Raw genomic sequence first — 16,714 nt, 5'->3', positions numbered from 1 at the left:
TTTTAATCAAATACATTTACCATTCTTAAGTTTTTATATTAATAACATTAAATTAAATTTTAAGATATAAATTTAGTTTCTTATAGTTTTAAAATGGTTAAATATGTTTTTCGTCTTTGTATTATAATATAAAATTAGTTTCCGTCCGTCTTTAGACCTAGACCATTTACATAATTATAATATGAAAATAATTGGAATTGATCATTTTATATGAAAAATGACTTTTAGTGTTTGTTTTTTCAAAATTATTTGTTATTGTTTTGATTGCAGATATGTCCATTGTAACTACTTTCATTGGATTGATGAAGTGAAACTTCAAATTGAATCAATTTTATATACATGCATATATATTTTAATCATTTTTATACTAAAAGTACTGACAAAAAACTTATTTAACCCTAAAAATTTTGATATTTTTTAAATAGCATTTAATTTATAATTTTCAAATTAAATAACAAAAAGTTCTATAGCATATTTATATTGTTTACCAAAAATATAACGAATAAATAGGTAAAGAGTTTGATAAAGCTATATATACATATAAGTATAAGTAAATAGCTAATAACTAAGAAGAGTAGTAAGAAAATAGATAGCTAAAAAAATAATTGTAGGTTTTTGTTTAGGGTAGGCTCACTTTTATGTGTATATGTATATATTGTTTATTATTAATAAAAAAAATCACTTTATTTGTTTATGTTTTTTTCTTCTCCTTCAATTATTTTTTTTGTCTTTTTATCTTTTCATTATGTTTATTTATCTCAGACAAGGCTATAACCAATTATGTAATAAAGGATAATTATGATAAATTGTAATATTTATCAAACTCAACAAAACAGAAACACATTAAATCTGTTCATTGATGAAACAAAAATAAAAACCCAAACATGCTATGTAACTATTTAGAGAAAATTATGCATGTGATAATAACTAAACTTTGTTTATATGAAACGAGTTTTCTGAAAAAAAATGAATCTGTCGTATTTAGAATAAAAATTAATATTTATTTACATTAATCAAAATCTTAATCTGGGATCTAACAATAAATTCACTCACTTTTTATTTTTTCTGAATCTATATAATATCATACAAACAGATTTATTTTCACCATATTTCCATATGATCGATCATACACATTATCCATCATCTGACAAAGCAGGATCAGACGATTATGATACGCTCAACAAACGAGTAACATGGTAGTAGTGTGGTACGCGTCACAGGAGAACAAAGCTCCAGCCACCCAACACTGGATAAGGATTGCCACGTCACTATCTTTCTCGGAGCACAAATCCATCTGACAAAAACCAACAACAAAAACAAAAACACCTTGACGAACAAACACATGCCCTAATCCGTAACCGACACGTGTCAAGGCCTTCCTCCTTCTCCTCCTACAAATCCACCTCTCATTCCGGTTACCCATCTCTCTCGCACGCACTGTTTGTTGATGCTCTCAACATTTTATCTATATATGCCTCTCTGATGCCGACGGGTGCCCCCAATTTCCCGGCAAGCTTCAAACCTTCCGTCGCCGGCTCCGATTCCGATGTCTTTCCGGTATGAATCGTTTGCGACACCTCTTTTGTTGATTTAGAAATGCTAGATCTACTCATCGTGTCACACGTTCGATCTAAAACCTGGTTCCACAAGAGGAGAAAAAACCACCTACTTCGTTCCCACAAACACTAGTTATATTTCTCTTCCAATTTCGCAACACTTCTTGATTGTAATTTGCCAATTGTACAGCTAGAACATCTTTCCTTTTTAAATTTTTTAATTTATTTCTATATTTTCTTTATTTTTCAATTTTCGTTGCCGGGTTTTCTGAGGTTGTACAGTTAGGGTTGGGTTGGATGGTGTTTTGAAGGAAAGAGCAGATTTTGAATCTGGGTTTTTGTTGGATGGTGGAGATCATGGATATAAATAGCGGTCTCTTATGGCGAAATTGGCTGCAACTTCAAGGTTTTTGAGGTGTTGTGACCTCGATTGTGTCTGCATTTGTCAGTAGTTTTCTGCAATATCAAGGAACGTGACAAAGCTGTGACTGTAACTTAAAAGCTTGGTATTGAAAGTGGGGGAAATGAGCATTAGAATGGCAGAGGGAGAATCTAGTGAGGAGGTTCATGTTCCGGGTGAGATTGATTGGCAAATGCTTGATAAATCCAAGTTCTTTTTCCTTGGTGCTGCTCTTTTCTCTGGGGTTTCTGCAACCCTTTACCCTGTTGTTGTGTTGAAGACTAGGCAGCAAGTGGCTCAGTCCCAAGTATCTTGCATCAGCACTGCATTTTCATTGATTAAGGGTGAGGGTTTTAGAGCATTGTACCGTGGGTTTGGGACTTCTCTGATGGGTACAATCCCTGCTAGGGCTCTGTACATGGCTGCATTAGAGGTTACCAAAAGCAATGTGGGCACGGCCACAGTTAGGTTTGGTCTTGCTGAACCCACTGCTTCTGCAGTTGCCAATGCAGCTGCTGGCTTGAGTGCAGCCATGGCAGCACAGCTTGTGTGGACCCCTGTTGATGTTGTGAGCCAGAGGTTGATGGTTCAAGGTTGTTGTGATTCTGGTAGTCCTAAGGCTTCCGCATATCGGTACATCAATGGGATTGATGCCTTCAGGAAGATACTGAGCAATGACGGTCTTAGGGGCTTGTATAGGGGTTTTGGGATCTCAATTTTGACCTATGCCCCTTCAAACGCAGTTTGGTGGGCTTCATATTCTGTTGCACAAAGGATGGTCTGGGGTGGAGTTGGGTACTACTTGTACAAGGGCAATGATAATGCAGCTAACAGTGCTTTGAGGCCTGATACAAAAACTATGATGGCAGTTCAGGGAGTCAGTGCAGCAGTGGCTGGTGGCATGTCTGCTTTGATCACCATGCCACTAGATACCATCAAGACAAGACTGCAGGTCTTGGATGGCGACGAGAACGGCCGTCGTGGACCCACCATTATGCAGACAGTGAGGAGTCTGGTTAGGGAAGGTGGTTGGATGGCTTGTTACAGAGGTTTGGGGCCTAGGTGGGCATCAATGTCAATGTCTGCAACAACAATGATCACTACTTACGAGTTCCTCAAACGGCTCTCCGCAAAGAACCAAGAGGTTTTAACATGATGAAGGATAGGTTTATGACAGCAAAGAAAAGGATAAACAAAGAGAAGACGAGGTTCATCTTCCCTCCCTTCTCGTGCCTGTTTTCTGTTCTTTTCTTCTTTCTATTTGTCACTGTTGTTTCTTCCCTTTTAGTTTACCACAATGACTGCTTCATCAATGTAAGCGATTGCAGGTTATTACATAAATAAAAATTTACTTCTAACACATCTATTCCATATTTCTCAGTCACCATATGCACAGGCCTCATTTTTACTTGGAAGTTTGATCTGATAATCGTGACTCACTCTGGTTTTCAAATTGAATATCATGAACTATCTGACTCACCAACTCTCAAACGCAAGAATCATGTCATGTGGATTTCAACCTTATGCACCATGTGATCTACTCAAGACTTTTCAAACAAAGAAGAAAAAAATGTTGGGTTGAGAGTATAGTCACATGAGCATTCGAGAATCTTTTATGTATTTTTTCTACTCACATATTTACTAAGCTAGTTATGAGGAAGTGGGAACAACTTTTAGGTATCTATTTTATTTGTATCTGTATAGGTTTGGTTTATAGTGGATAACTTTAATAGAATGGTAGGGCCACCATTACCAACATGTTCAGTGGTGGACCTGACTTTGCTCATTTCCAAAAACAAAATTCCCACTCCCTAATAAATAAAATCACATATCAACCCTGTTGCATCTTTTCACAAATTTTTGTATTCTATAGAATCTTTAACAGATTTTTGTTATTGTTTAACAGAGGTTTCTCCACAAGTTTTCATTGAAAAAAGACAACCTATATGTATGTATATGTATATACATGTATAAGAGCATTCTTCTATCCACATGCTGTGTTAGAAAAAAGTACAAATATCTGTTATATATAAATTAGTTTAACATATAACATATGAAATAATGCTCAGAGGAGTATTTTTTGCCATGATCCTTGTTTTGGATTCCAACTCTGATTGAGTCTCTAATCTGTATTATTTGTTTATAGGTTTTGGAATATAATAAAGTGATAGATTCTTGAGGAGAAGAATCCATGCACCTCATATGTAAATAATTGAAATAACCGTCATATCTAAGAGCCACTTGTCCAAAATAGATATTTTAAATATCATTTTAAAAAGGGTTTAATCTTTTTAAATTGACTGTGTTAATGAATCTGTGAGAAAAAACACATAGTGATAGGAAGGTGGGTAGGCCCCAGAATAAACAAAATTAAACACATACCAATAATGTATAAATAAATGGATAGTGCACAAACATATAAAATGCAATTCAATAAACAAGTGTAAATTGCTTAGCATTTTTCAGTAATAAAATGTTTCTTATTATGATAGTCAAAGTGCATAATATAAATTACATTATCCTTTAAGCATTGTTCATATCGTATTGTTCCTACCATCCTTTAATAAACTAATATGTTCTATTTTTTAATCTGTTTGGATATGACTGACTTCTTAAACTAGTTAAGATTTGGTGTATCTTAATATTGTTAATGACTAGTTTTAAATTTCTATTATTAGTTTTTAAGACTTTGAAATAAATTATTAAAATGTTACAAATGGTTGTTATTGTAGTGGAACATCTAGGGGACAAGAATGTCCCAGTAAAACTATTTTACAAAAAAAGGTGTTATAAATTTAATATTTGTATAAAAATACTTGTGGTTATGTAATTTCTTAGATAAGTATGCGTAAATATATTTTTATCCCTTTAATTCACTTTAAATTTTATTTGAATATCTATTTTAAAAGCTTATATTTTAGTTTTTATAATTTTAAAAAAATACTTGATTTGACCTAACTATAATAAATTTAGAGACTTAAAACACAAAATAAAAATGAATAATCAATTTAAATTTGTTTAACCAACAAATTAAGCCAATCATACTCATCTTAACCTATATTCAATTCAATATGTTTTCAATTCCTTTTAAGATAATCCCATTTATACAAATTGGACTGATAAATTAGAACCATGTTTTACATTCTACTCATGATCACACTGTTACCTACACCACTTTATTTATGTGTATAATCAATAAAAGAAAAAATAACATAACTTCAAAAACAATCAAACATAACCTAAGCATAAACTATAACCAAACAACATTTTAAACTTTACTATTCTTAAATTCAATGTTCCCTATAACGTTAACATAATTAATCTAAAAGGATATAATACCAAATTTAAATTGAAAGACATGTTTTTAACATCATGAAGCTGCTAGAATAAAGAATATATTTAATCTTTCCAAAAAAAAATCTAATGCATCAATTATAATTTTGTTTTAGAATTGGGATATAAATCCTATTTAATTTCACATCTCAGAATAATTTTACCATAGAAAAGAACATGCAGCAACTTTTTTCCTATTCTAAGTCTTTATAATTCAAATCATTCATGTCCTTTAATAATGAAGAGTGGGTTATCATTCTTTAAAACAAAGATAACCAAATCATGTACATAATCATTGATCTGAAACAGAATCTTAAGCCCTTTAAAAATCATATGGTAATTTATTTATTTCACTTCAAATTTACTATAAATGGAAATAAAAGTTATACAGATGAACATTTGAAGTACACTAGTGAATGAACCAGTGAACAAAAGAAGACAAGAAACCCACAACAAACTAGAACAAAATGACATAATTTGGGTGTTTTTAATCTAAATCTAGATCAACACAATAAAATCAGGGTTTGCTTGACTTGGACCCTGCTCCAAAACCAAGATACAAAATGAAATAAAGTTTGTTGGATTCTTAGCTATTTATATATCTATTATACTAGTAGTCCCCACACCTATCTCCATTGAAATTTGTGGGAAAATTATCCATCTCCAATTACTCATTTTGCAGATATTTTTGTAGGAACTGATAGGGTGTGGTCCAAGTTCTTGGATCTGCAACTAACTACAAGTATCATGTCAAAGCATCTAGTCTCAAGCCTGAGAATACTCAGATTTTGGCTAGTCTGAACTCAATATCTATGATAATTGTTAAGTCTGGTTTAGTCTACTATATGCAATTTTTTTATCTAGCCTGTTTAATAGTTTATTTTATAAAAAAATGTATAGGAAGTCAATAGAGATTGAGTGCTGCCACTAAAGGAAATAAGAAAATTTCAAAAAATAATCAATCATTAAATTAAAAATAGACAGAGACACGTTCATCTTGTCATAGGACAAAAATATGATAAAAGTAATGAGAAGATAAGTCCAGTGGATAAACTTCTATTAGAATACAATATTTTCATCTTTATGACAAATCACCATATTATTATTACTCAAGATATTAAATAGTATTATATAATTGTGAGTACTCGTTCAAATTTTTATTTTATTTTAAGTCTGATTCATGTAATTTTCTTTTCTTTTCTTTTCTTGACTATGATAAGCTTACTTGTCTTCAATCTACTAGCCAAGAGAGATCCAATAGGAGGACAGAGCACCCAATTTCTTGCCTTTCAATCAACAATGGTTATTAAAATATGGGATTACACCTGAAAGTTACAATTTTGATCACTTTAAGGCAAGGCACAAGGCTTTCCTTCCCCATGAAATACAACAAACCCATTAGAGAGCACTCTGCACATAAAGAATTAAATAGGGACACACATTTCCTGTCAATAGTCACTGAAGCTTTTTATTTGCTTTCTCCATCAATGTGGACAAACATTCTTTCCAATCTGAAACTTTGTTATCCCCATTGGCCACTTCAAAGATGAAACCAGTTTGTGGGGTGCAATCCAAGGCTGCTACACAAACAAAGGCAGCATCTTCTTTGCTAATACTTCCACTAGCTGCACAACCCTGTTGAAGTAAACATAAAAATGGAATTAGTAAGCTTGGCAATGATACCATAAATAGCCAGCACCTGTTTTTGTTTTGGAGATTTCAGTTAGCTATAGTATAAGCACTTGATAATGTGTAAGGTGGGTTGATGATTAGGAGGGTCCTTGGGAGATCCCTTTTGTCTTGATTTTTTTTTTTTTCATTAAAAGAAGAAATTAAGGCCTCTAGTTTGTACCTCATCAAAGGTAAAGCCTTGCTTCCCACCAGGTGTATCTTGTAATGCACCAGTCCTAATTAGGGTGTAAGGAATTCCTGAGATCTTCAAAACTGATTCATCCTGCTCAGCTAGTTTCTTTGCATTGCTTTTCATCATAGATTGAAAGCCACTTTTACCACTATAAGCTGACAACTGTAACCTTGTTAAAGCAAAAGGGAGTTTGTGTTTGTGGTGAAAAGAAATGCATTTGGGGTGAGGGTAGAAGTACCTGAGATAAGACTATTACATGTTGTACTCCTTGAAGGCTCCCAACGTTAGAAAGAAAACCCTCCTGTAAAGAATGAAACAGTTCAAGAATTTATTCACAAATTTGTTTGCAGGCCAATTTTCTCAACATTATTGCAAAAATAGTGGAAAATGGAGAGAAACAGACTCAAGGGCAGGCAAATTGTTTAAATTAAGAAAAAATGCTTTACTTGCACTGTAGTTTATATCAATAGCAGTAATCATGCTATACACTTGTTCTATGTCTGCTAAGTTGATCAAGTACGTGGTCAGCTATTCCTTGTTCGTCATTCATTCCATAAAAATTAAATCCGAGAAAATTCAATCTCCATAATACAAAGGTCAGTAATATCTTTCTCACATAAGCTAAAAAGAGTCTTGAGTTGCTAATTTTACACTTCCTAAAAAAAACTGGGATACTACAATGAAATCAACCTTTGAATAGCAATGACTTGTGGTGGTTTACATCACAAGACACGCTTCAATTCTTTCCACAGGGAATATGGACTTGACAGAAAACTAAACTTTGTTGAAAAAGCTATGATTACTTAAAATCATAGAACTTCAATTCACAGAGAAGCTTCAATTCTTCTAACCTTTTATTCATGGAACTTAAAAATCTCTTTTGACAACTGTAATCAATGTGAACCAAAGATATATTACTAGAGAGGCATGGTATTCATACATTTGGGCATATGATTGTGCCAACTCCTCTGAGAGCTTTCTTGACGAATCGATTGTCACTTGTATCTCCTGCCATGGACTTTGCAAAGCATCACGTGATCAATAATAAGAATCTGAAAAATAGACAAAACTACTAACAAACAAAAAATATACCGTTACCATCTGTTAGTAGTTTTGCAAATTAACTTCACACACCTCAACATAACTTCCAAAGGCTTCAAGTGCAACCCTTTTATCCTTCACCAGTGCCTTTACTCGAGCTTTTTTGACAATCAATGACAATATGACCATCTACGTAAGTCAGAAAATAAGGCCAAAAATTAGAATTCGTTTGATAATGCAAATCAATCATGGTTATAAATACAACCCATCAATTCATCATATCTTTCTATAAGAAGAATATAAAATCGGAGTTTCAAGATTCCGATGCATCAACTTATCAAGTAAGGCTTTATGCTTGGAATAAAGTTTGATAGAAAAAGGCAAGCAGACCTGACCAATCTCACTATCTCCATCTGTTACCAGCACTGCATCCCTGACCTCATCTTCTGTTTTGAAACACTTTGTCAAAACAAAATCACCAACACTAGAAACAAATGATAATAAGTTTCTCTGACAAATACAACCATTGTCATTTATGGATCACTATTCATTTACTCACCCGGATAATCATCCTCATCGCCTTCTATGGCAGTACCATCTTTTTCAAGGATGTCAGGTGCACCATACCACTTCCTTAATTTGGGACCCCCTGATAATCAACACAGAATCAAAGGCAATAAGCAAAACAGGAAAAAGAAAATGTTGGAAACAAGGTTTTGAAAAACAGACTCAAACCGTGATCACGGCCACAACATCAACAATTCTAGAGTTTCCTGACTGCATCGCAGCCGCAATTACGGCCACATCAGACACACGTTATTGCAATTTTCCTCAATACCAAATATCGTGTCAAAATCACTTCACAACCACAATTTAAAACCTCGAAAAGAAACTTGATTGTAAGACAAAATAACTATAGATGAGGTATGTGTAGAAAGTAACCACCTTCAATATAATCGAGAATTTGCTCCATAAAGCTAAGTTTCTTCTTAGCATGACAGACAACAAGTGGTGGAACAACAGCACCATTATCTCTGCTTGATGGGAAAGAGAATCCAAATGGTGTTCCTGAACGTTGAGAAGAGAAAGGAACAGAATTTTGAAACGATAGAGTGGAAGAAAGCGTAGCAGCATACGCCAACACCATTGTTGGCAGTGTCACACTCCAACCGTCTCTTCCCGCTATAAAGGATAACGCATTTCTTACCAATGATGCCATTTCATTAATAATTAGTAGTCCCTGAAAAGGAAATTCAATCCTTTTTATCACAGCCGTCAAAACACTTCAATTCTATGATATTAACCATTGGATCATGCCAACCTAACATCTCAAAATCCCAAATGCACCCTCTTTTCTATCTAGGGCTTGCCATGACCAAATTGCAAAGAAGAGGCTGCATTTTCTTCAGAAAGCTCGAGACCCAGATGAGCAAAAAGACAAAGGCGAGTCCTAATTTGACTTTTTCTCCATCAACTATGGAAAGTTTCATTTTTTTTGTTTGGGATTTTCTGTTTTCGAAATGTAGAACAGTGTGTAAATTTTATATTGCAGTAATCACGTTAAGCTTTTGCAGTTAAGGTTGTTACTATAGAAATGCTTTTGTAAGTAATCTTCTTTGATCAGAATATCAAATGATGTAAAGTTTACATTGCTTTGTATAGTCATGTAGTTAGATAGCTTAAATAACAATTCTACATGTGTTAATAACAAATGTCTTACGTGGAAATGGTAGTTATTATTAAGGGTTCTCAGTTGCACCAATAGAAAATCTCTTCAATAACTCATCCTTAAAACCTTCCTATGTTATGTATGTTGTCACGTTTCTTCTGTAAATACAAGAACTAAAGCATGAACATTCCTTCCATATGGATAAATGGCAGATAAAGCCTTGACTTCACCCATGATTTAGTATTCTGGAAATAAAAAACTTTAGTAATGAAACCACTTCCATTAAAATTGAGGGATTCAACATTCTGAATGGCCATTTTAAACTTCGCTGAAACCCATCTTTGTAGTTGGAAGAATGAACATGGAAATGTCCATGATCATGTGATTGAATCGTTCTAACGTTAGAACTTCCTACGAAGTAACCTCGTCATCTCAACATTCATCTCCTCCACCTGCTCATCCAATCCTTCCCTTCTAGACCAAATATACCACACAAAACCATCTGCTACACACTTTTCATGCCCAGATATTTAGGATACTTAGATTACTAGACTCATTCCATGCCGAAATTACCTTGTAATTAGGCTTGAATGTTAGAATTGTGACTCACCTGCATCCAAACTCTAAATAGGAAACCTCCCACACCATCTGGTGCTGGATCATATACTGACACAAGGTATGTTTATGACAAGTTGATTCTCTATTTATTTAACTTAAAATCCACAAAATATTCAGTCACATTTCCAAAAGTAGTTGCTGAAAAACCAAACAGCTCCTAAATGCTGGTTTCGTGAGCATTTATTTATCCAATATCTCGTGCTCTTGCAAAAACTAATCAAAGTACCCAGTGCGTAATCAATTTAACAGGTATTATATTAAAAGAACAAGGACTCGTGGTTTCAACTTCACCAGCTTCCTAAGATGATACATGGAGCATGCACGCATTAACTAAAATAGAGAAAACAGTTTCCTTGATACATTAGCTTAGCAACCGTTTTCCCAGCGAAAAGCTCGGTATGAAAAACTCCTTCACAGGAATGTACCTACAAACCAACCCAACAATGTTGAAGAAATTCTCTAGTGGAGTACGCATCCATCTTTTAGATGCACAATGACGGACCAGGAAAACATTAGGCCCAAAAGACCTTAAGTTATGGGGGAGGGTTAGCAAACTAGCAATGACATAACTAGACATCCATTTAAAATAACTTTGTGTTTTTCATTAACCTAGTCTTAGAGTGACATTAAGGAAGAGACTTCACTTTCCCAAGTCAACAATGCATAAACTACAAATTGATCATATCCAAGAAGGCATCAACTGAATTGCAGCTGACAATAACAAAACCAAACACAGCAGAATCCTACAGACTAGAAAAGAAACCTACATCTGTCAAACACAAACTATCCATCAACCGCAACATCTAGGAAGTAAAGCAGAACAACATGATCAGCAAGGAGTCCACAATGATTGTCAGTGGTGGAACAACTTGGCTCATGTTCGTCAAGGGCGAGCTCTCTTGTTACTGCATGATGGACACTTGTATTGCTTGATATGCTCTGCCCTAGCTGGGGTAATCTTCACACATTTACCATGGAACCATTTCTCACAGATGTCACAGCAAATCCAGAATTCATCAGTGCCATAATGCTCACCACATGCCCCACACAAGGTCTCTCCATGTTCATCTTCATCTTGTTCTTCCAGATCTTCATCCTCTTCTTTTGGTTGTTGCAATGGCTTTGACTGTCTACTCTGAGATTCCGGAGCCCGTTGCTGCACAAAATAACAATTATATGAGAACTACAGCTACAATGCATTCCATTTAAACCAGCATGTCAACAGACTACTACGGAAACATTAATTCAAGCAAATATATTCCCAGAATCAGATTAGAATTTAAAAATATAAAAAACCATGATCGCATGCTCGGATATTTTATCCCCCTTTTCATTTAACCCATTTCCTACAGGAATGAGGGTAGTAGTTAAGAGTCCAAAATCCAAACAGATCATTTATACATGTAAGGTACACGAAATATTGGAAGTTAATCAATAGATATGAACTAGTTCATCTGCCTGCCATTACGGGGATAGTATACCATGATATTAAACCCCTACTTACGACGACACAATGATATCCATAAAATGTGATACTGATTAATCTACTAAAGATTTATATGTAGATTTTTCGCATACATTATAATTATACATCACCATTTTCATAACTATTCTAATGTTTAAAATTATAGAATACACAGACCGAACTTTTCTAAAATTAACTTAATGAACAGTGTACTTAAAGTTTAATGAGGCCATAATCTAGAAACAGACAACACCTGAAGATCAAACTGAGTTCATCACTGCTACCCAAAAAAAAAAAAGGTATAAACGAAAAAATATATTTATAGGCCATGCATGGGTGCAAGAAAATATTATTACTGCCTTAGAGCTGGACTTCGACTTGCTGCCACTGTGGTTTGAAACAGTAGGTTTCTCCTTAACTTGCTTCTTTGCTGCACCAGTAACAACTTCAAATATTGTTGGCAGTTCATTGATCATGTTGAAAAGCCGTTTCCTGCATTACATGTGCAAATCATGAGTATATGGAAGGATGAGACACGAAAAGAAAAGAACCTAACCAGACAAATCAGACAAGCAGAATCCCAAATGCTTAGTGATTTTGCACACCAACTTAAGTTAACTTCAGATAAGATTTATGGTCGGAAAATGAAATACCTGTCAGCTTTATCAAACCCGAATCTGGCTCCAAAATAGAATGCTATAGCAAGTAACCATGCATCACTATGGACAGCAACTAAAGATAGCCAGTCTTTTTCTTGCATGCCATCCCTAGCAAAGTTAATGCCCAGCACGGGCTCAGGAAGCTCAGGTGGTACTTCTTCAGCAGGTAAATTTACTTCCCACTGTTCACTGGGAAAGCCATACAAGCAGAGATTCTCCTTCTCTGAAAGAATGAAGGGAAATTATTCATAAAACATGAGCACCAAATAGAGTATCTAAAAAGGAAAGCTTACAATCCCTAATAAAATTCTTAATCCTTTCTCTATGGTATTTTGTTGCAGCTAGAAGAGCTGCAAAAGTAATATTTTTGTTTGCAGAGAAAAATTAACAAAAATTACAACCAAGAGACTGAGAAGCACCAGGCACTCAATTAAATTTAACATAACTCTGCATAGAACAATATCTATAGGAGAATAACATCGACAGTGATAAGAGTATGACAAGTTGACAATGTAAATGCATTTCCCTAGAGTTCAGTCAATAACCAGATTTGATAATCACATTTCTATAATGAAATAACCACTCATAACTAAGCCACGATTCAACAAAACAAAACAGGAGAAGTGTAAATTAATCAAGAGAACAGGTAACTTGGAAGAGTTTAAAATTATACCCTCATATGAAATAGACAGCATTACATATATTAGTTAGTCCAACATTCAAAGCAAAAAATCCTTCAAACATCATAGTAAATCAACCGAATGATTAATTATTTCTTAATCTTTACAGAAGCCCCAATTGAATCCATCTATACAATAAGTTAAAAGCTAAATGATATTCGAACACACAAATGTCGTTGCAAACAACACTACTTTAAAGAGAGTACAACTAACCAGGATCACATTGGTTGTAGAAATCTTCAACATCTGCAACAGCATTACCAAGAAGAAAAAGTCCATCAGTATGAAAAAGCTTCCAAAACCTTCACACATAAATTGTAAAAGATAAACAAATACAAAAGGCTGAGCATCACATCAAGCGTTGAAAATGAATATAGATATTAAGGGTGTGTTTGATTTTCTCACCCGTCTTTTTATTTTAAAAACTTACGTTTACAATATTCAACAATCTATTTGTCTTGTCTTCCAAAATCAGTTCGGGAAAATTGTTTCCGTAACCAGTATTTTAAAAACCAAAAACAATTGGAAGATGTGCTCAACTTTTAGAAAACAGAAATGTGCTCAAAGGAAAAAAAAAAAGTTTCAAATTCAAATGTATTTAGGAGACAAACAATATTTATTTCAGGAAATAAACAAAACTGTTTATGAAAACAGTAAACAAACAAAGACTAATGCTCAGGAAATAAAAGAAACTGACAGGAAGAAACGCATCATATGTATGTTTGGATTGCCGTGTTTCATAGGCACCAAGTGTCCTTACACACTTTCCAAAGCTAAAAATGGAGAAGTAACAAACACCGAAGTAGCAGTTGCAAGTTAAAATATCAGCAAACCACCACATTAAGCGCTAAACCATACCAGAGTTAAGCACTGAAAGGAGAATAACAAGAAGAAAAGGAAGAAACACATGCAAATTCCTTAGAAAGCACAAATCAAACAACACTCAAAAACCACACACACCTACTATCGAAGCTTCAAAGCCTCTCCATCAAACAACAATACAATGCCAATAAGAAAGCCACGAATTGACACAAAAATCAAATCAAATGAAAATTGACAACGGAAAATCATCCAAAGAAAGTTCGAAAAAACCAAGCCCATACACACGCAAACCTAAAAAACACACAAAATCAAAACTTACACATAGCAAACAAAACCTAAATTATCAGCTGAAATTAAAGTTTAAAAAAATGTCAAACACTCCAAATATCAAAACCAAACTTCTCACCAGCACCTGTCAAGCGTCAACGGCAACAACACCGACGCCTAACACGAAGCTAAACCCACACGAAAATTTTCACCAACCCATTAAGTAAAACCAAAAGACAAAACATAAAAACACAAAATTTGTATTCAAAGCACATTACTTGACTAAAAAAACGGCGTAAACGACAGGAATTGAAAATTATCTTAGATGAAGAAAAGTGAAAAATTTACCAGTGGTAAGGGCTTTGATGAGAGCAGCTCTCCGGCCCTTGAAATCCCTAAAAACCTCTTCGACAGTGCGTGGATTATACGTGCGCGAGTCCATTGGGCCTTCCGGTGGTCCTCCTCCTCTGAAACCTAAATCAGAAGAATGAAAGCAAAGGAGAGTGCGAAACGAAGTCGTTTAGGAGGAAACGAGATTCGTGAGTTGCAGAGATGAGAGCTAAAGTGTAGAGAGTGATGCCTCTCTCTGCCTCTCTGCAACCAAAATTTTGCAAAGTGCAGTCACTGCTCAAACACAACAACAAAATAAAACTCTTCTTTTTATTTCTTCTATTATTTTATTTTTATTTTTATTTTAATATTTTACTCATATTTTTTGTTTGCGCCGGCGTGGTTACAAACACTTCTTAAGTCAAATTTATCTTCTTCCATTTTCCTCAATTTTCAAAATTATTTATTTTCTTTGATATTGTTAAATTGTCTTTTTTTCTTTCTTTTCAGCACTTAACATTTTACAATTTATTACTTTTATGTCTGTGTTTTAAATCGATTATTTATTTATACAGCTTTTTTTCTGTCACGAGTTAATTATATATGTAATTTTAAGTTTGAATAGTTTTTATTATATTTTCGAGATGTTTAAGATCCATGAGAAGATTTTTATTGAATTTTTTTAAGCAAAAAAACATTCATAAAATGCTTCTTAAACACAAATGGTAATGTAATAATAATAATAATAATAAAATTAATTACTTTACTTAGATGAGTAATGGTCGCATTATTACTAAAAGAGGAAAAAATCACCTAAATATGCGAACATTCATTTTTGTTTCCTCTATTCTAAAAATAAAACAATAATTTTTTTAAGTTATGATACACTCAATAAAAAACATTTAATTAATGTAAATTTAATTAAAACGATTTTTTTTTTAATTATCTTGTTTCCTCTCTTCAATGCAGATAGCACTGTTATTGAGATATTGTTGAAAAAGTATCTTAAAATACTAAAACACTATTATTTTGAATCAAAATAAAAGCAAAAATAAAGAAAATACTAATATCAAATATAAAGGATATTACTTTTTCGTCCTTGTATTACACATGTGATATTAACGATTCAATCTTATATTGTTATGAATCTAGAAGATGCGTACCTCATTTAAAATTAATTTAAATAAATTGTTATTTTTATCTAAAATTACTATATGTATATTTGTAATAAGTTTGTCTATATCTATAGTAACAATCTTAAAATTTATTCTAAATATAATTTTATTTTATTAATCTAACGTTTTTTCTAACAATACAGGACATCTAAACACCTAAAAAATAAATTATAATTTTGGTTCTTTATCATATTTATAAACTTTGATTTCATTTTTATCTTTTAAATAGTTTTTTATTGTAATATAAAATTTAGAATAATCTTTTATTAAGACATAAAACTTATGTATTAGAATTTTGAACAGTGGCTCCTGAGAATTCGCACAACACTTTTTTTATCATTTTTATGACTTTTCGAGATAATCGTATAATAATCCAATATTCATAATATGCAAAGCAATAAGAATATGGGATAGAAAATTAATTTAAAGGTTGATTTTTCTTCAATGCATATTCTATTAAGTATGTTCAATGACAATAATATGGGTTAACCTAGTTATTTAATTATCTTTTCAAATCAATAGTAATGTTATTTTCTAATAATATATAAGTTAAATATGTTTTTTTCTTACTACAATATAATAGTTTGTTGATTTGGTCTAAATTTTAAACGAACAAGTTATTTTAGTATAAAAATAATTGAAAATGAACATTCTGTTGGTGAAATAATTGACAATTTTTTTTAAAATTTATTATTATTTTGATTGCAATATATATATATATATATCATAATTTATTTCGATCATTTTCATAAAAAAACATTTGTATAATGATAAAAATCAATTTTGTATATACATAGAAAAAATATACTCAACTCATAATATAATATAATATAAT

At 32.9% G+C, this 16,714-nt stretch overlaps 3 protein-coding genes across 4 annotated transcripts; 1 reads left to right on the top strand and 2 right to left on the bottom strand.

The window, feature by feature from the left end:
* The first annotated feature begins 1,312 nt into the window (after positions 1-1,312).
* On the top strand, positions 1,313-3,813 carry LOC137818476 (uncharacterized). The gene is made up of 2 exons (XM_068621929.1): positions 1,313-3,164; positions 3,338-3,813. Exon 1 carries the CDS (start codon positions 2,081-2,083, stop codon positions 3,110-3,112), a length of 1,032 nt encoding a protein of 343 aa, XP_068478030.1. The 5' UTR covers positions 1,313-2,080; the 3' UTR covers positions 3,113-3,164; positions 3,338-3,813.
* Positions 3,814-6,567: 2,754 nt separating this feature from the next.
* LOC137819742 (NAD(P)-binding Rossmann-fold superfamily protein) lies at positions 6,568-9,619 on the bottom strand. The gene is made up of 8 exons (XM_068623708.2): positions 9,140-9,619; positions 8,754-8,843; positions 8,585-8,640; positions 8,288-8,383; positions 8,094-8,171; positions 7,392-7,454; positions 7,142-7,315; positions 6,568-6,924 (listed from the first exon to the last, which is right to left on the bottom strand). The coding sequence occupies exons 1-8, from the start codon at positions 9,411-9,413 to the stop codon at positions 6,745-6,747; spliced, it is 1,011 nt and encodes a 336-aa protein (XP_068479809.1). The 5' UTR covers positions 9,414-9,619; the 3' UTR covers positions 6,568-6,744.
* A 1,423-nt stretch (positions 9,620-11,042) lies between these two features.
* Positions 11,043-15,035, bottom strand: LOC137819741 (PHD finger protein ALFIN-LIKE 4). Of its 2 annotated transcripts, none has more exons than XM_068623706.2 (5): positions 14,723-15,035; positions 13,499-13,531; positions 12,600-12,828; positions 12,303-12,438; positions 11,043-11,637 (listed from the first exon to the last, which is right to left on the bottom strand). In XM_068623706.2, exons 1-5 carry the CDS (start codon positions 14,814-14,816, stop codon positions 11,365-11,367), a joined length of 765 nt encoding a protein of 254 aa, XP_068479807.2. In that variant the 5' UTR covers positions 14,817-15,035; the 3' UTR covers positions 11,043-11,364. The 2 variants fall into 2 exon arrangements, with proteins under 2 accessions (XP_068479807.2, XP_068479808.2); XM_068623707.2 differs by having other exon boundaries at positions 12,306-12,438; positions 14,723-15,010.
* Between the last annotated feature and the right edge of the window lie 1,679 nt (positions 15,036-16,714).

Source organism: Phaseolus vulgaris, chromosome 10 (assembly GCF_051622355.1).
Source record: "Phaseolus vulgaris cultivar YP4 chromosome 10, ASM5162235v1, whole genome shotgun sequence".
NCBI lineage: Eukaryota > Viridiplantae > Streptophyta > Magnoliopsida > Fabales > Fabaceae > Phaseolus > Phaseolus vulgaris.
This window is presented reverse-complemented; position numbering and strand designations above follow the sequence as displayed.

Bases quoted from the DNA above. Each gene is read 5' to 3' on its own strand.
- LOC137819742 (XM_068623708.2), bottom strand. From the start codon at position 9,413: ATGGCATCATTGGTAAGAAATGCGTTATCCTTTATAGCGGGAAGAGAC. The intron at 8,641-8,753 runs GTGAGTAAATGA...GTTTCAAAACAG, and splicing joins CGATGAGGATGATTATCCGG to AAGATGAGGTCAGGGATGCA. The intron at 8,384-8,584 runs GTCTGCTTGCCT...TGACTTACGTAG, and splicing joins GAGATAGTGAGATTGGTCAG to ATGGTCATATTGTCATTGAT.
- LOC137818476 (XM_068621929.1), top strand. From the start codon at position 2,081: ATGAGCATTAGAATGGCAGAGGGAGAATCTAGTGAGGAGGTTCATGTT.
- LOC137819741 (XM_068623706.2), bottom strand. From the start codon at position 14,816: ATGGACTCGCGCACGTATAATCCACGCACTGTCGAAGAGGTTTTTAGG. The intron at 13,532-14,722 runs GTAAATTTTTCA...ATGCTGTTGCAG, and splicing joins CATCAAAGCCCTTACCACTG to ATGTTGAAGATTTCTACAAC. The intron at 11,638-12,302 runs GTAATAATATTT...TATTTTGTGCAG, and splicing joins CGAAGTCCAGCTCTAAGGCA to CAACGGGCTCCGGAATCTCA.